The sequence below is a fragment of the Labrus mixtus genome, chromosome 24 (genome assembly GCF_963584025.1).
Source record: "Labrus mixtus chromosome 24, fLabMix1.1, whole genome shotgun sequence".
In the NCBI taxonomy this organism is placed as follows: domain Eukaryota; kingdom Metazoa; phylum Chordata; class Actinopteri; order Labriformes; family Labridae; genus Labrus; species Labrus mixtus.
The window spans coordinates 2,052,450-2,071,843 of NC_083635.1; the positions used below are offsets into that span (position 1 = coordinate 2,052,450).

The window sequence follows — 19,394 nt, forward strand, 5'->3', positions numbered from 1 at the left end:
GCCTATTATTGTCTACATTTCCTCCAAGAACTAAAGACCTATGAAAATGTATCACGTTAGTGTTACTATAAGTACTATTTCTGTAACAGGAACCTTTTGGGGGGTAAACTGAAGTCCCTGGTACTTACTGTCAAGCTTGGCCTTTTGGTGGAAATGCACCGACTACCTCCTCAAGTGTCCAAGATAATTCCTGAATTTGAAAAATGTCTTAAATTTGTTTTGTTTAGTTGATGCTTTTGCTCCAACTTTTGGAAAATGACTAATTTGCACAAATTTTAGAACACACCTTTATCATTGTTATTTTAGCTCTTAAATCAAAAGATCATGACATAAATAACACCTTAATTCAAATCTGTCTTTTCTGTTCTATTAATTTCATACTGTGAACTGTTATCTAAGTTTTCTTACTTTAACTTAACTGTCACTTTCCTTCTTTCCATAACCAAAAACTCTTAACAAACTGCAGGTTGATGTGGATTTCAACCAGTTTCAATGGGCACCAGTAAATCAGTCCTCTAAAATTTCAGCCACGACTTGCTATGACAGCTCCTCCACCATAAAGACAGCTGCTGCCTCATCAGCAGCGTCTGCCTCCTCAGCAGCTTATGAGATAACAGAGAATTTCCCACCCCCACCACCAAACCTGTTGCAGGAAATGTCCTCCCAGCATCAAGAGCAGACCTTCCAACAAAAGCACACTGTCAATAAGGAGCAGTATTTCAAACACAAGAGCATGGCCGAACTAAAGCGCCTTTACAAGCACATTCACCCTGAAGTCCGCAAGAACATAGAAGCAGACTTCTTGAGTCATCTCACTGAAGCTGAAAAGAAGGATTTGGAAAATGTGGAAATGGTTGGAGATGTTCAGCAGGCTTGCTATATGTTTGAAAATGAAGGCAACGCCTCAAGTTCTGGTTCAAGCCCTGACAGAGAGTCTGTGGAGTGGGATGAGATTCTTAAAGGTGAAGTGCAGTCCATGCGCTGGATGTTTGAGAACAAGCCACTGGATACAATCAAAGATGAAACTCCAGATGAGAATGAGGAGAGGAATATCACCCAACAGGAAATCATTGCTGGAAAAGATGTCAGATACACAGCTTGGATGTTTGAGACTCAACCAATGGATGCTCTTGGTACTGAGGCAACTGATTCAACTGAGCAGTCAGAAAAATCTACGGATCTGGCGAGAGGAGATGTTCGCACTGCTACTTGGCTTTTTGAGACGCAGCCGCTCGATTATCTGAATAAGATCTACCAAGAAGACGAGCAGGAGATGGAGGTTGTTGTCTCCAAAGACATCACAGGCGGCGATGTGAAAACAGCCAGGTATCTCTTTGAGACCCAGCATTTGGATTCCCTGGGTAAAACAGAAACCATTGAAGAAAGCCACTTCTTGAGCCTGAAGTCCGAGCTGGAAGAGATTAAAGGGGAAGTGAAGACAACAACTCGCAAGTTTGAGACGCAGCCCATGTGTGTCATTAGGGGGGATTCAGGAGAAATGCTGGAGATCACCACTATCCGCAAGGAGGAGATGGAAAAAGGAGACGTCAAAACATCACGCTGGATGTTTGAAACACAACCTCTGGACATGATAAACAAAGACCCTGCGAAGATGAAACTCATTTGTGGAATTTCCATGGAGGACAACGTTCAATGCGGTGTCAATAAAGGTAGGTGGCTTTTCGAGACAAAGACCCTTGACTCCATTAAGGATGAGGAATGGGAGAGTTCCAGGAAGCAAAAGGAAGAAGTTATTGGTGCTGATGTGAGAAGGCATTGTCTTGTATTTGAGACTCAGCCAATGGACACTTTGAAGGACAACACCAATGCAAGATTGTTACCTTCAGAGGAGATTGTAGGAGGCGATGTTCAAACGGCTAAACATCTGTTTGAAACAGTACCAATGGAAAGTCTGAAAGAACTGCTGGAGGTGGGAAAACTTAAGAAAACAGTTGCAACCGAAGAAGAAAAGGGTGATGTGAGGCATCAAAAGTGGGTCTTTGAAAGCCAGCCACTTGAGAATATAAGGGAAGAAAAGAAGGAGATCACAAAAACTGTGAACGTTGAAGCTCTCGACAAAGGAGATGTGACAAACTATAAAGAAAGGTTTGAATGTATGGATTTAAGTAAGTGTGAAGGAACACAGAAAATTCAAGTTGAAGGTGTCACAAGTGGATCCGTCAAATCCAACAGAGTTCTTTTTGAGTCCACTCCTATGTACGCTATGCAGGACAGCTCAGGTCATTACCATGAGGTGAAGACCGTAAGGCGCGAGGAGATTGTGAAGGGAGACGTGCGCAGCTGCAGATGGATGTTTGAAACGCGTCCCATTGATGAGTTTGACGAAAGCATCAATAAGTTTCAGATCATCAAGGGTATATCAAAACAGGAAATTGAGTCAGGGGATGTCAAAACAGCCAAGTGGTTGTTTGAAACTCAGCAGCTTGATGCTATTCATAAAGCATTCAGCAATGATGAAGATGAAGAACATAAAACTAAAGAAGATATTGAAATTGAAAAAGGCGACGTTAAGACCTGTAAGTGGTTATTTGAGACTCAACCAATGGATGTTCTGTATGAAAAGGAAGAAAAGAGCGAGGCCAACGTTGAGGAAGTGCAAAAAGGTGACGTCAAAACGTGCACTTGGCTCTTTGAAACCCAAACCCTCGACAACATACATGATCATACAGAGTCGGAGTCTGAGACCATTCTGAAAACATGCACTGTAAATCAAGAGGACATCCACGGAAAAGACGTACGACTGGCCCGCTTCCTGTTTGAAACGGAGAACCTCGAAAATCTGACAGGTGAGGACAGCAGTTCTTTCAGGAGGGTTACGGAAATCGACGTCCAGTCTGGCGATGTTTCCAGGATGAAGTACATCTTTGAGAATCGCTCCTCGGACATTATGAGCTCCACCTCTGATGAAATGATGCAGAGGTTGAAGACACAGCAGACCGAGGACATCCAGAAGGGAAACGTGGTCAACTGTACTTGGATGTTTGAGAATCAGTCGATTGATGAGATCCGTGACGAGGCTAGGGAGAAACTCACTGTGAGTGATGTTCAGGGGGGCGACGTCGACAAAGGTCGCTTCATTTTTGAGACCTACTCTCTGGATAAAATTAAAGAAGAGTCCACTGAGACTGATATCTCTAAGCTTACTAGCATCTTTAGGGATCAAATAGAGAGGGGGGATGTGAAAAACTACACCATGATGTTTGAAACTCAACCCCTGTATGCTATCCGAGACAAAGAAGGACATTATCATGAAGTAACTACAGTTACTAAGGAAGAAATAGTAAGTGGAGATGTGGTGGGGGCCCGATGGCTGTTCGAGACGAAGCCTCTGGATTCAATTAGGGATTCAGAGGAGGTCTATGTTATTAAAGCTGTGACTGAGGAGGGGATCAATAAAGGAGACGTTAACTCTGCAAGGTGGAGGTTTGAAACGCAACCTCTTGATGAAATAGCTGAGGAAATAAAAGTGAGGTCAAAAACAGTTGGAGATATCCAGGGCGGCGATGTGAAAACAAACAAGCAGTGGTTTGAGACGGATCAAATGTCTCAAAAGTACATCAGAACTGTTAGTGTGAGTGAAATCCAAAAAGGCGACGTAAGATCTGCCACATGGATGTTTGAAACGCGCACAATTGATGAGATCCGCGGCGAGGGCGCTGAATATGACAGCATGGAGAGAGTGACAAAAGAGGAAGTAATGAAAGGGGATGTCAAACAGTCTGTGTGGCTCTTTGAGAAGCAGCCCCTCGACAGTATCAAAGAGATGGATGGCACAGAGCTCGTTGTCACAAAGGAGGAAATCCCACAGGCCGATGTAAAGTCAACAACATGGCTCTTTGAAACAACTCCATTCCATGAGTTCAACGAGAGCAGAACAGAAATGAAAGAAATCATCGGAAAAAGCATCAAAGAGACACTGGAGGAGCTTTATTGTCGTAAAATGGTGGACTCGCAAGGGATTCTAATTGAAGCAGATGAGATTGGCGATGTCCGCATGGCCAAATTCCAACTCATGAACCAGGAGGCTCCAGAAATCCAAAAAGAAGAGATCATCAGAGGGGATCTGAGCAACATAATGATGAACCTCCTAAACCGCAGAGAGACCACTGAAAGGGGGATAACTATTGATGAGGGGGAGAGGGGAAATATCAACACAACAGTGAATCAGCTATTAAACCAGGAAAGGGGAATAAATGTTGAAAAAGAGCAAATTGTCCGTGGTGACATTCAAGAAGCCATAAACAATCTGCTCAAGAATGAGGGCTCCTCCAAGCGTGGCATTCTCATTCAAGAAGATGAGAAAGGTGACGTCAGACTGACTATCTACTCTCTGTTGAATAAGGGGGAGAGGGCTAGTTTGGAAAAAGAAGATGTAATTCAGGGTAACATCAGCAAAACGCTTCATCGTCTTCTCTCAAACTCCGGAGAAGAAGAATCTAAAAAAATAAGGGTGAAAGACGCAGAAAGGGGCAACGTCAGCTTTTACTCCACGTGCATCGAGTCTGGAGCCCTCGATTACCTGAAGCAGCTCCAGTATGAACCGGATGAAACCCAGGAAAGGGTGGAAAGAGAGCGTATCATTGGAGGTGATATTGAAGAGACCAAAATAATGCTGCGAAAGAAGCAGCAGATTGGTCGCACCGTGGCTGAGGATGATATAGTTCCTGGTGATGTACATCATACTGTGGAAGTCTTTATGACAGAGCCGACTGTTACCTACAAAAACCTTGAGAAAAAGGACATTGTCAAAGGTGACCTTAATGCAGCTCTTGATTCACTGACCCAAGCCATGAATCAGAGGGTTGTAATAGAGAAAGAGGAGGTGGTGAAGGGAGACATACCCACCACTTTGAGGTCTCTGCAGGAGGCCCAGCATCAAGCCAAAGAAATGGAAAAGCCAGAAATTGTAAGGGGAGACATTAGGGGTGCTCTGGAATCACTTGAAAAGTCTGCAACTACCAATACTGAAGTGACTGTTGAAGATTTAGTACCAGGTGATATCAAAGGGACACTGAAGTCCCTGGAGGAGGCGAAGCAAGCTGTGAAAGAAGTTGAAAAAGAGGAGATCATCAAAGGAGACATCCATACTGCCCTGCAAAGTTTGCATGAAGCGACAAGCGAGAAGAAGACTTACCAGCATCAGGTCAGCGAACAGGGCGACATTAAAGCAACTATCCAGCTCTTGCTTGAGCCAACGACTTCTCCAAGATTGCAGCGCAGGGGAAGCATTGAAGGAGATGTGAAAACATCCATACAAAGTCTCTATGAAGGACAGGACTCAACACAAGTGGAAAAAGAGGAGGTACTGAAAGGGGATGTTCAAGGGACAATAAAGTGTCTGATGCAGCGTAAACAGTATTCAAATACTAAACGTATGTATCCATCAAAGAAAGCAAAAGTGCCCGTGAAAAATCCATTAACTGTAAAGCAGGCAGAGCATGAATGCCTGCATGACGCTAAGAGTGAGAGTGTAGCAGTCAATCCGGCTCCCGCAGTGAAAAACCTCTCCAGGAGCAGTGAGTCACAGAAGCATGCACAGAGGCACCACGAAAGCAAATCAGTGAAAACACAGGTAATAACCCAAGAGGACCACTCTGTTACTGTAGCCAAAACAGATAATACCACTGGGGCCTCTCAGCAGAAGAGCATAAAAGAACAGAAGCAGAAAGTGCTGCCCCTTCAGAAAATACAAGCCCCTAAGCCTGTTATGATAAAGAATAAACAAATGGCTAATAATGATCAAACAGAGACCAAATTGGCTGACGTGAATGTGATGAAAGAGGTGCAAAACACATCACACACAAATATTTCAAACAAGCAAATATGTGAAACGAAGACAATCAAACAGGTGCAGACAGCAGTGACGGAGAAAACTGTCATGCAGAAGCAAAATGTGTCAGTATTGGAGCAAATGTCGACATCTTTGAAGCAAATGGAGAACAAGGCGCTCACACAAAAGCAGAATATAAAAAATGTGAAGAGTGATTACCGGAGCCTTGATGTCAAAGGGAAAGGCTTGATCAAAAAGACAAAGCCAGAGATTCACTTCCCTCCTCCCCCTTCCTCACCACCTCCACCCTCAGAGTCAGAGCTCTCCCTCCCTCCACCACCATCGCCAGTGCTGGAGAGCCCAGCATCTCCAACATCCAGGCCTCCGATTATGAGGCAGGACAGCGACCTTCCACCTCCACCTCCACCTCCTCCTATGGAATGCATCAAGCCTGAGCCAGAATTCTTTCCTCCTCCTCCACCTCCGCCAAGTCTAACCTCTGCGAGCGGACACGATTTCCTCCCTGCGCCTCCCTCACAACAAGAGCTAAACTCCATGCCTCAGCCTCCCCCTGCAAAGCTGGTGAAACCCATTGGCAAGCCTCTATTCAAGATTCCCAAGCAACCCGAGGCGCCAAAGCAGCCTATAAAAGTCAAACCCAAATGGCAGAAAAAGGAGCCAACTCCTCCACCTCCTCCAGCGCCAGCTCAGCTTACTGCCAGTCAAGAAACAACAACAGTGTCAGCAGAGCATAAAGAAGAAGCAAAAGTTCAGGAAGTAAAAAGGGAAACATCACAACAGATTGAAACAAGCAAGCAGATTCAGTCTGAATCGACGACAGTGTCAAGAACAAAAATACCTAGCATCCCAGCTGTGAAACCAATGCAAAAGGAAAGCCCACAACCGCCTAAAAAAGTGTTTGCCCCTCCTATTAAACTGCCTCTGACACCCGAACCCACTCCAGCGCCAAAGTCTAGACCTTTTGCTCGCAAATTTAAAACCCCTCTGATGCTTGCAGAAGAGCGGTTTCGCCAACAATTGGAGGAGAAAGAGGAAACAGAAAGGAGTAGAGTCACAACCCCTACTTCTACACGACCTTCCTCTGCTGCCAGTACAGAGCTTTCAGAAGTCCAGAAAACTGATAAAGAAGTCAGCACAGAGGTGACAGAAGTGAAAAGAGAAGAGACTAAGACTGCATCCAAAGAGGTAATATTGACACAAGACTCTCCTGCCAAGAAAACACCTTCCCAGATTCCTTTGAGCAAGCCTTCCATTTCAGGAATAAATAAGAAATCTTCCTCTAAATCTTCAAATGTTTCCCTTGATATGAAGCATGTTGCAAGTGAAATGTCCTCAGAAAGAAATCTCGCCTCAGCAGATGCCTTCAAAAAGAGTCACACCCCACCAAAGAGTCAGACCTTTTCCGTGTCTAAGGCTCACCAAGAGGCCGCAAATGTTGACATCAAGTTGAGCTCCAATATGGTCACTTCGTCATCGTCAGTCACGGAGCAGCAGCAGGTTATTAAGAAATCCAGCAGCAGGTCTACCACAACCACGCTGAGTGCTGTCCAGGAAAGTGTAAATCTTCAAAGCCAGGCTGCGGTCACATTGAAAGCTGAAGATGTAAAGAATATTAATGTGCCTCTGACACAGGAGGGAAAAATGAGTCCCTCTATGCCCACTAAAATTCCAAAAGTAACTCCAAGTTTCAAGGTGAAAACGTTTAAGATGCCAACCGAGAAGAAAGAGGAGAGGTGTGACAATGTTGGACAAAAGGAAGTAATGAAAAGTGACGTGCATTTACAGCAAGAGAAAAGCAATGTGTCGAGGACAAGTGAAAGCAAAGGGAAGGAAAGCAATCAGGTGACGTCAGAGATAAAAACAGAACTCAAAGCACAGGAGAGAAAAAGCCAAATGACACTGCCTATAAAGGAAGTTGAAGTGGAGGTTACGATGAAAAGAGGGAAACAGGTGCAAAAGAATGAGACTGAAGTAAAGCTGTCACCATCAGTTACTGTTTTAATGCCTAAGGTGGCAAAGATAACATCTGCAGCAACCCATCAAGGACAAGGCCATGTATCTGTCTCCCACAGCCAGCAGAGCGTGAAGGCGGAGCACATTCAAAGACACGAGGAGGTGGTTGTGACTGAGAATGTGGTACAGCAGAGTCTTCAGAAGCAAGAGGTTGTACAAATACAAAAGCAGCAAATGAAGGTACAAGCAGCAGAAACAAATAAAATGCAGGTAAAGGCAGTAAAGACTAAAGAGCTGAAGGATGTGTCAGTGAAAAGGACAGGAAAAATGGGCCAAAAAAACGAGGCAAATTCAGAAGAGATCACAGATTCAGTGAAATGTAATGTAATGCAGAAGCTGCTCGCTCAAATAAAAGAGCTTGAGGGCTCGCCAAGCAAAATAGACTCCAACGCTGTCGGAGCCATTATAAATGAACTCCCTGACTGGATGACGGGCTCGGATGAGAAAAATAATTTGGGTCTAATCGCTAAACAGCAGAGTAAGAAAAAGTTGAAAGAGATGATGGTCTACGTGAGGAATATTATTCAGGCAAAGCTCACATACTTGGAAGTCAATTTGACAGCCGTGGAAAAGCAAGAACAGCAAAAAGAAGAAGCGCCTGCTCCTGCAGCTGTACCTGCGCCACCGCCGGTGCCTCCAAAGCCGGAGAAGAACGTCATCAGCGGAGCAACTGCGAAGATATCGAAGATAAGCATCGGCTCGTCCAAGACTGCGAAGAAAGTTGTGGAGGAGAAAAAAAAGAAGACGCTTCAAGAAAGCAAATTGCAACAGGACTTGAGTGAGGTGGCTGATCAGAGAGTGTCCTCTCCGTCACCCTCTTTTATCAGCATTGAATCAAGAAGAGTAGATTCACCGCTTAGAGTAACCCCTTCTCCGCCACCCTACAAATCAGCCGGGACACCTCCACCTCCTCCTCGCAAGTTATTCACACCAACATCCCCCTTCGGCCGGGCCACCCCGTCCCCCACCCTGAGCCGCTCGGAGAAACTCATGAAACTGCGAGATACCACCTCAAAACTTTCCCACAGCATGACCCCTCCACCTCCCATGCCAGTGACGGAGTTCTTTGCTGTTGAAAGAGAGCAGTCATCCCCCTGTAGTGATCGGGGGACTCCTGAGGAAAGACGCGAGCAGGGATCGGTGGATGTGTCAGAAATGGTGGACTCCATGATGACCGTCAGAGACAAGAAGTCTTTCTTTGAGGAGGCGCAGAAGGCTGAGGTGAACAGGGCGTACTTTCGGAAGGATCCCATTGATATCCCTGAACGTTTGGGTGCTGATGCCGAGGAAGGACCCGAGACTGTCACTATCGACCTCTTAAAGGAGGATCTACCCAGAGTTGACTTGTCCAAACTTGTAAACAGATTCGAATCCCCACAGCCGAAAGTCTACCCAAAAAAAGAGCCCATTGTTATTGCTGAGAGGCTTGAAAGTGACAACGAAGACGCAGAGGCCGAACCGCACACCCCAAGAACAGAAGAGATCCCGACATTAAATGTGAAAGCCATTAAGGACGTGTTTGAGACCGGAGAACACAGTTCCCAGGCCGCCAGAGAGCTGCGAGAACAAATAGAAAGAAGAGAATCTGAATCGACCTCTGAGCCCCTCGGACACTCTGAAACCACCGCAGTCACCGAGCAATTCTGCAGCATTGACGACTTTGGCAACATGACAAGAGAGACGAGGAGCGAGGTGCATTCTGGGAGCTCCCTGGCCCGCGGTAGCCCTCCATCATACGCCGACGTGGTGAGAGGCGCAGTTCCAACAGTGACCGTGCCCGCCGATGCCTCAACCGAGGAACTGCTGCGAAGCTTCCAGCAGTCGTGGGCCGAGAGTCAAGGAGTGTTTCAGAACCTCGGTTTCAGTGTCACAGAGCAGAGGACTTCACAGATCACAAGGCACCAGCAGGAGACTGTCGTGACGGGTAAACCCTGCTGTGCAGCATGAGGATACTAAACAGGCGTGACGGTGTGTTTAACATGCTCTGTGTGGAGTATTAACATTGGTTGGACTCTGTTATTAATATGACATGTTTGCTTTGATGTGTTTTTCCTCTCTCTGAAACACTCACATTAAAACGTGGAACAGTTTGTCGTTTCACACATTTAAATAATCACAGGTTACACTTTGTCCTGTTTATTCAGGCCTCTGATGTGTGAAGCTGGCAATGATGCGAACATATTGAACAAATCTTTCTCTGGCCTAGGTGTGTGATGCATTTTTCACAGTAGAAAACTGCTCACAAATGTCTCAAGCGATGGAAAAACTATACAACAAGTACTCCATTAGTATATTTTAATATAAATGTTTTTTTTATTTCAGAGAAAGTTTCCCTGAAAAGAGCCGTTTAGTTTGATAGTAATTACAGATGTAAAAAACAGAAATTCTCAGTTTCAGCCAAAGTTCTAATTATTCAGTCAGTAATTATTTAAAAAATTAAATAATTTAAGCTTATGAAAAAGTAAAAGGAAGTTTTCTCTTTGCATATTTAAGATGACCTTTTTTTTTTTCAAGATTAATTCATGCAGCACAGGGGGACCCTTTCTCAGTTTCTAGGCCATCTGTATCTGTTGGTTTTAGCCCAGGGCAGCCTCTACCTCCGACCAGAGGGGAGAAGAACAAATTCCTCCACGAGAGGAAAATCAGAGCTGGACAAGATCGACTTTGTCTGCTTCAGATATCTGACGAGGAAAGCTGCGGTGTGTCGATGATTTCACTGGCTGTTTTTACAATACTGGAAGGAGGATTTTTGTAGTGCTCTGAAAGGTTATCGTACCATGAGATAAAAACAGAAAGATGGCTCACAGGTTGTGAAACCTTTAGTGGTCCCAGGAGAAATCTAAGGGTCTTTGCAGATCGTTAAAATGATTGGAAAAGCCAAAAATCATTTGACTTTGTTTACAATTCCTTTTTTTTGTGGTGAAATACTCGACCCTCCATTCTCTCGTTTACTCGTTTTTATTTCCACATTCAGAAAATCACTAGTGAAAGTGTGACCTGGACGATATGTCTCATTTGTAGAGGTCACAAGCCAAAAAGATCAGGGGAACACTCCCCCAGGTTATTCTAGTGACTCATTGGAATAATGAATTGAAACTGTACTAACTAAACAACGATCATTTTTAACATGACTTGTACAAAAATGCACGGTGATTTTTTGTGTGATTTTAGTCGCAAAGAAAACGTAAATTGTAAACCTGTAGATTAATGTGTCCTCTTCCTTTTTTTTTGCAGAGAATTCGAGTTCCCGAGTCCGAACTGTGCAGGGTGTGTCGGAAGAGGGTGTACCCCATGGAATTGCTGATAGCAGACAATCAAAACTTCCATAAAAGCTGCTTTCGCTGTGAACACTGCAGAGGCAAACTAAGGTGACTTAATATCACCAAGCAACAACATTCTTTTAGTTTCCTTCTGCACTTCTTTAACCTCTTTATTCTCCTTCTCATTTAAACAGCCTCGGCAACTACGCCTCTCTCCATGGACGAATGTACTGCAAGCCACACTACAAGCAACTGTTCAAGTCCAAAGGAAATTATGATGAAGGATTTGGACAGAAACCACACAAAGAACTTTGGAGTAATAAGAACCAGGAGAATTCACCTGAAAAAAGAGTCAAATCACCGTCACCTGAGAAGAAAATCATGGATTCCAGATATCCCGCTGCTCAGAGCGCAACAGTTACACCGAATGATGAAATAAACGATGAAAACAAAAAGCCAACGAGTAAGATTTCTGTCGTTTGGCCTCCTCAACCAGACTCTCCAAAGAAATCCTTCAGTGTAGAGGAGGAGCTGAAGTTGGTTAAGCCGTCATGGCCCCCGAAGGAGGGCTCAGCTCAGGAAAAAGAATCTCTAAATCAACAGACGAAGCCCTCATTAAAAGAGACTAATATCCCCGCGGCTGGAGTGCAAAATGGACCTCAGGAAGATTCCACAGAGCAGGAGGGTAACAATTTAAAGGAGAATGAGAAAAGGCCTGAAGAGACGCCAGCCGAGTCGGAAACTCCAACCGCCGAGGAACCGGTGAATGTTTCTCACACTCAAGAAAGTGGAGAGTCAAACAGCAGCTGTGAGGCTGCGGCACAAGTGGGTGTTGAAATGGAATCTGAAGTGCAGCCTGATGTGGACGAGAAAGACCAAAGCGAAGAGACGGAAGGTATGCAAGAAAGGGTTGAGGAAGTGAAAGTAAATGGACACGATGGGCGGATAGAAAGTGCCGCAGATGAGAAGGCAAGCCAGGAGGAGAGAGATAAAGGAAATAATGATGGCATGAAGAATGGAGAGGCGGTAAAGGTCACGCTAATAGATGAGGAGGCGACGGCAGGACAAGCGCTGAATGCTAACTCTAATAATAATAACAGTAATAGCCAGATACTGCTCGACCGTGAAATCCTGTTTGAAGGGCTTACGGAGGATGATGAAGAGAAACATCAGTCACTCTTTTTGACGGATGCGGCAGGCGCAACAGATTTCTTCAACGCCGATCTCTGTGAAGAATCAAAATGGATGCCAAGTGAAGTGCTGCAACTGGCACAGAGGGACGACGCCTTTGTGCCAGCGGGTGCCAAATGTGTTGAAGCCACAGACTCATTCTTTCCAGACATGAATTTCTTCACAGAGACAGCCGGGGGAACGCTCGCCCTCCAAACCGAGGCCGCCGAGCAGAAGATTAGCACGTCAAGCTTCCTCGAGGACGTCTTCGCCGGCCTGAGCACCAGCAGCAGCTCCGGCCTGCTATCTGATTTTAAATCCGACCTCTTCGGTCGATCTGTCGCCGAGACGACAACGCCGCCGGTGTCAGCGCTGGATGACCTTTTGGATTTCGGGATGGAGGCGAGAGGGAGCACGGGGAAGGATGTGATGGAAACAAGCCACAGCACAGGCGGGGATGGCACTCGTCCTCTGTGGGCAGAGGAAGACGATGACGAGGCTTTGACAGTGGAGGAGCAGATCAAGAGGAACAGATACTATGATGACGATGAAAGCGACAACTCTTGAATTCAACCCGTTCAGCTCATAATAATTTCACATTAATGTCCATGGAGAGATGAACTGCTCTGATTTTACTGGTGTTTTTGTACTGAGTTTTAAAGATATACTTCTTCTCTTTTATTCAATATCTAGCTTTGTTTGATGCTGATTGAATGCACCTGGCGTGCAGAGAAAAAGAAAGTGCATTTTTTTTCTCACATATCTAGACTTTTGGGCTGTATTTTTCCATTTTTGCTATGTTTTTCTTTAGTTGAATGCCTGCCTGCTCTCTTTTGTGTCCGAATAAAGTCGTTTTATGCATTTCTATGAAGTCTTCTGTTTGAAATAAAGCTTCATGAACTTGACAATATATGACTTTTTAATCAGTTAAGGCTCCGGCACACTGGAGCTGTAATGGAACTAAGCTGTATCTCATTGGCGTGACTGGCTAGTTTGATCTATGGCCCACCTGGATAACACAGTCCAGCTGAGATCTCTTTGGCGAAAGGCATATTGATTTTCACTGATAGAGCAGGCCTGCTGTAGGAGTTACAGATTTTTCCATTAGGTGGCTTTTGTCACCTCTGACAGATTTTTCCCCCCTCTTCTCACTTACAGCGTGAAGTCGTGGGGTAATTGGCTGCAGAGAAAATATACTGCAATGTTAATTACACCAGCAGAGAAAAATGTATGTTATTGTCAGAAAAGTGATGGCTCTACATATTCAGTGTGGGTCATCATGCCCCTTTCTGCTGACACTTCCTGGTTCAATAATTCAGCATCTGTTCCTGAAATGCTGTTTGGCATCTTTTTTTAATTGGGCCATCCTTTCTCCTGTAACTTTCTCATTGACAAAACAGAGAAGGTGTAATTCTCAACATTTTGTACAAGTGTTTCATCCCCCTGCCAAGCAATTATAAACCCAAACAACTACACGTCCAAGTGGAAAGGATAGACAGCAAATAATAATAATGCTGCACAGTATGTACATTGTGAAGATACTTAAACAGAGCTCATTTTTGCTGTTTGAATGCAGATTTCTTTAGAAGTTTACCTGGGTTTTCTGACTCTGAAAGTTCAGGACTTAATGTTTGATAGAGCATTAAAGGGCAAGTTCACATTTTTTTCTCTCTGAAAACAGATTTTTCATGCCCTAAAGTTTAATAAATGCATCCAGGACTAAAACTTTAATGTAAAAGTGTAAAAGCTCCCCAAACCTCTGTAGCCTGATCTTTGTCTGTGCTGTAAGCCAGAGACTACAATGACGACTATTAGTGCAACACATGAGAATCTGTCAACTCTGGTGACACATAATGATAATGTTTAAAACTAGAATTACTATTTATTTTCTGTCATTATGGAGACATAATGAAGAACAAACAGATTTCCTCCTTTTTGTTGAACTTAAGAACAAGTGAGAACCCACACAGACCATGAAGCAGGATTTTAAACAATTCCAGTCAACAGCCCCTAAACCTTTAGTTGCATTAAACAGTGTTTTCCCTCTCTGTGCTCGCTAGTTTCATTAAATCTGAGGCATGTTGTGAAGCACTTGTATTATAATTCAGTACAAATAGTATTTCAGGAAAGTTGGAGGCAATAGAGGGATAATACCATTCCATGATGGTTTCAGCTAATCCCTAATGAACAGCAATGTCCCGGGTTTGACCTTTGTTGCATGGCATTACTAATTCCCTCTGGTCTTTGTTTCATGTATTTTAGAGGCATAAAATGACAATAAATATGAAACAATACATTTTCTGGTTGTAGTCCTTCTTTGCAGCTTAACAAGGAAAGGATATCTCACTTCAAACTATTAATTATTTTTATTAATTTATCTGCCCATCTTCTTAAATAATTGATCAATCATTTATTGATTGATTTGTCCCACTGATGAAGGCTACTATCCCTGAAGCAAATGAGTTAAAGACCAAAATCACATTGACCCCTTCAATTCTAAGTTTTAGTTAAGGAGTGGCCAATAAATCTTAAATAATCTGTCAATATTGGCAGGTGAGTATTGATTAAAACGTAAAACTTTCCTTTAATTCTGTCGTTTCAATCAAGTAAGCCCCAAAGTATAAATAATTATATATTTATTGATGCATTTATTTAATTATTTATTTATTTATACATTATTGTATGCATTTCTCCCAACATTTATTTATTTATTTATACTTCAGTCATTTTTTGTCCCTCGTACCAAAGTCAATCACTGTTAAACAAAGCAGCAGCATCCTCATCTCTCCCGGCTGGCGCTGATTGGCTGTTGTTCGTTCTCATTATGCGAGAGCTGATTGGTCGGCTCCTCTCCTCCGCGGGCTGGCTCCTCCCCCCTCCAGACGCCGAGCAGCAGAGGAGGCATCAGCGCGGTGTGCTGCGGACAGGAGCCCACTCAGCGCGGCTTTCAGGACAACTTTTAACGACTGGACACGGACTACAACACACGGTAGGTGCACAGAAATGCTGATAATGTTGCTTTTATTCGGTGTGTGGTTTGTCTGAACGCTTTCTAGGAACTACCTGCTAGCTTGAGGTGCTCTCACGCTGCCGGACGGATGCTGCTTTTTTAAGTGAAATTGAGTTAACGATTTGCTAACTCCATTATCTGTTGTTTAGTTTATTAATGCGCAGTTTGACCCTCTCTCAGTCTGTAAATCGCATTCCTAGTCTCTAGTGTGGCGGAGAAGGATGTGAAGTTCCCACAGTGGCATTTTAAACTCGTTATTGAAGATTTACTTGGTCTGTTCGGCGTTAAGTGGCTCAAAGTGGCTCGGGTTTTTGGAGCTGCTACCTATCTTGTGAGGTTACACTGCACAGTGGGTTAGCTTGAAATCATTCATAGCCTTAATTTGTCCATGTTGGCTTATTGGCATTTATATGTGTGGGAGAGAGGGAAAGAGAGCAAGGCAGAGGGACAGAATAAATCCAGATTAGTAGATGGGAGCATTGTGCTTTTCATAATGCTGCGCACTTTATAGCCTTATATTAAGCACAGTGATTTATCTGGCTGTTAATGCATGTCACTAAACATGGACTCCCACCTCTGTTTCACTGCACATAAAAGGATGAGTGTCACCATGCTGTGCATTATCACTCTGTCAGATATTGCTACTGTAAGAAAGTGAAAAGGATAGTAAAAATGAAAAGCGGGGGGTATATATAAGCCTCTGTGGCAAGCTGCTCAATGGGATTTTACCTTGTAGTCAAAGGGTCATAACAACAATTCACAGCCAGTGTCTTTTGCTCGCTGTGAACAGTGTGCCTAAGCCTGCAAAAATCCATTTCTGGAGATTTATTTTGACTGCTGCTTGGAAACATGAATGGATCTAAGAAGAATATACCTCCTGCTGGACTTGAACTCTTTTTTTTTGTTGGACTTATAGCACTCCTTGAAGTAGTCACATCAATACTTTTTTCACACAAGAAAAGAAAAGCCCACTGTGATGATCAACCTTACAACACTGCCTTGGTTGTTCATACTTGTATCACTGCCAGATTCTCTCAGTTAAGCCCTGATGTGTTCTGGCGCCCCACCAGATCCTTAAACTGTACGCGTGTGGGGAGGAAAACGATTCATTTAGTTCAAAAACAAAGTCCACCATTCATCTCCTGTCACGTGAAATACAGTGGTTTAATCTCAATTAGGCAGTGACATATCGAAATAGGGTTCTTGGCGCACATGGATGATTCGATTAGACAGTTATGAATATGAGTTTTGGAGGCTTTGTTTGGTGAAATTAAGGTGATAAAAGATTCTTTATTTTACAAGAGGTAATTTATCTCATCTTGCTTGACTTCCTCGTACAATTTTTCATTTTTGTCCCGTTTAAGGCTCTAATGGGACTGTACAGATTCTGTTTTGTATCCTCACAGAATTCATTTTTCTGTCACTGTAGCTCCAATTAATGTCAACATTCAGAAGCTATTTCCAGGATTAAAGACGTTAAGATCACAGCGAATCACACTGCAGCTGTTCCAAAATGATTAAGCTAATGATAGTGGGTCAGCAAGTTACCACTGCAACGCTCTAAATCAATAATTTTCACCCTTTTTTTCCACTCCGACGCTGTAGTAGCAAATCACTATTAAACACCTTTGAGTCGTATTATCACACAGCCCTTATAAAGAGGCTGTTTACATCCGCTGTGTTGCCAACTGCATCTTATTGACATCCTGTGAGGAAGCAAGCCCCTCAGTGTGCATCTAATCAGCTAGTTTTAACTCATGTAACCCTCACGTGGGGGTTTAATGTGTGAAGGCATCCCGCATGTCAGAGTTATTGACCGAATGTGACACGCAGAATAGATTTTTTTGAATCGTTCTCCTCTAAATAACTTGATGCATTTCTCTCTTGTAGAGCCAGATAGGAAATTGAATACTTTTTCTAGCTGAAATAAATCTGCAAAAGCCCTCAGGCTGGAGCGGATTCTCTTAATTACATCATATTTTTGTCCTGGAAGTGATTGGAGTTCGATTTATGGCACAACACCGCTCCCCCCTGATGAGATAAAATCCTTGTGACAGTGATGAATTGCCTTAGTAAAGAGTGCAATAGAAAAGTGCGTTACAAACCAGCTTATTAACTCGTTCTGGATTTCTATTCAGTCACACTTTTGCTGCTGATTTCCTGTCTGACAGGATTTAAAGGGAAAATCTGTCAGACTGGGCCATGCTGGTTGTAGCCGCGTACTGTGCCCTCAGGGAACACATGCTGTTTTGTGAGAGGCTCCTTTAGAAACTGCTGCTTTTACAAGACCTTTAGTTCATGTTGAATGTAGCTTTTTATCCCTTGTCACCAGCATTGGTTTATATCCTGCTTTTCATCATCAGTTACTCTAAATATTTTTGCATTGACTTTAAGTCATCACACAGGGAGGAATCTATTTTAAAAGAGGAAGAGACGAATGACACCGTCAGGTTGAGGTACATATTGCCATTGTGGGAAATATCAGAAAGCAGGGAACGTAAAGGGAAATGAATAACAGTCTTTTCACCTTGCTCAGCAGGATGATTGATGACTTGTAATTATTCAAGGCGAAGCACACAAAGTCGTTCAGTGCTTATACTCTTTCTGTCAAGCATATTGCTAGACACTCTTCTCTCTCATCATGTAACCAGGTGAAAGAATGACAGTGATAAAGTGCTATATATACATAAAAGGAAATGTGTTAACTACCTTGAGGTACTGTAACATGTAGGTCAATGTGTGTGCAATGGCTTGGCAGTGTTATACTCCTACCTGTCAGCATGTCTGCTATTCATGCTTCACTCTTGCAGTTTTATAACACTGAAAGTGTCCTTGGTACACTAAGGGCTGAGTGGTCGTTTCCATATTTGTTTAGAAAAGGTGCAATTTTCAAAAGAGCCGTAAGTATAGTTAAAAATGATCAATGTTTTGTGGAGCTGGTAGAGACGGCACAGAGGCGGACGTGTACATTTGGTGCATGTAAGCTTCAGCAGGTTACAGTTTAAGATGAGAAGAACTGATTTCCCTGACTGAAAGGCATTTTCCAGTACAGTGAGCTGTAACCAGAAATGTTAGCTATATCTTATGTCCATGTGAGTTTTAATACCTGTTCATATGAGGTTTGCAGGCTTTGTTCTGGATTTGGTTCCCATTTGGCAAAGTACCAAATAGTTAAGTGTTCAGTAAGATCCAGATTACATTGGTTATAACAAGTTTCAGTTTGATTTGAGCTAAAAATAAAAATGTATTTGTAGTTTGCTGTTGCAATCATTGTGAGATATTCAAGATGTGCTTTGCTGAGTATCTCAATAGAAATATATCCACATTTGTTCCCTGTGCCCTGTGAAAAACAGCTTGATATGCAAATGCAGTGTTTCCAGATTGATGACATTTTTTCTTCCCTTTTAGGAGCATACATTTATTGTCATGAAAGCAGAAATATAATGCAAACTTGTGCATGCTTATAGTGTATTGTAATGTGTATATGTCTTACACATTAATTTGATGTATTGGCTGATTATCATATGATTATAAGCCATTACACAAGCCCGTAGTTAAAGCTTGGAGTCACGCATTAAGTATTACAGCTCTAAATAACCTTTGTTTTATTTCTCTAAACTTTTCCAGTTTATGATGGTAGCACTAGGGGTCATCGTTAGACGTGAACTACCCGTGAGACAGACTTTGCAGCTATTATCAAAACATATCAAAGTTTCTATTGAGCAATGTCGACTTATGTGCTCATGTAATAACCTAAGAATTGTGATTTGGTTCTCACTGAGCAGTCGGATCTTTAAACGCTCCTGTGGTGTAGCATCTTGTAACATCTCTCCAGGGTGCGCTAGAGTCATTGACCCTGACCCCTGCCTGCAACAGGGCAAACTAAAAGACCATTTCATCCCAGAGGGATTGTTGTTATTCACTTGGCCTTTTCTCTGAATTTTTCTCTTGAAAATGTCCAAATTGTACACTTTAATAACAACACTGAGAAGCAAACCATTGGAGGGGAGCACTGCCCAGTTGCCCATTTTCACATAGAATTAATGATTTCTGTGCAACACCTCATAATTTACAATACATCAGATTTTATGATTGTCTGGCTACACTGTAACTTACAAAGCTGCCATCT

At 43.2% G+C, this 19,394-nt stretch overlaps 2 protein-coding genes across 9 annotated transcripts in view; both read left to right on the forward strand.

Annotated features, from left to right (window-relative positions):
• The window catches only part of xirp2a (xin actin binding repeat containing 2a), a 48,978-nt gene extending 37,559 nt beyond the window's left edge, over positions 1–11,419 (forward strand). For all 5 annotated transcript variants that reach the window (XM_061032134.1, XM_061032135.1, XM_061032136.1 and 2 more), the window contains 3 exons: positions 467–9,749; positions 11,060–11,193; positions 11,280–11,419. In XM_061032134.1, coding sequence (XP_060888117.1) covers positions 467–9,749; positions 11,060–11,154 — 9,378 coding nt within the window. In that variant the 3' untranslated portion in view covers positions 11,155–11,193; positions 11,280–11,419. The remainder of the gene's footprint in view (positions 1–466; positions 9,750–11,059; positions 11,194–11,279) is intronic.
• A 3,626-nt stretch (positions 11,420–15,045) lies between these two features.
• The window catches only part of LOC132959725 (beta-1,3-galactosyltransferase 1-like), a 93,735-nt gene continuing 89,386 nt past the window's right edge, over positions 15,046–19,394 (forward strand). For all 4 annotated transcript variants that reach the window (XM_061032910.1, XM_061032914.1, XM_061032911.1 and 1 more), the window contains exon 1: positions 15,046–15,244. The gene's annotated coding sequence lies outside the window, so the exon portion shown is untranslated. The remainder of the gene's footprint in view (positions 15,245–19,394) is intronic.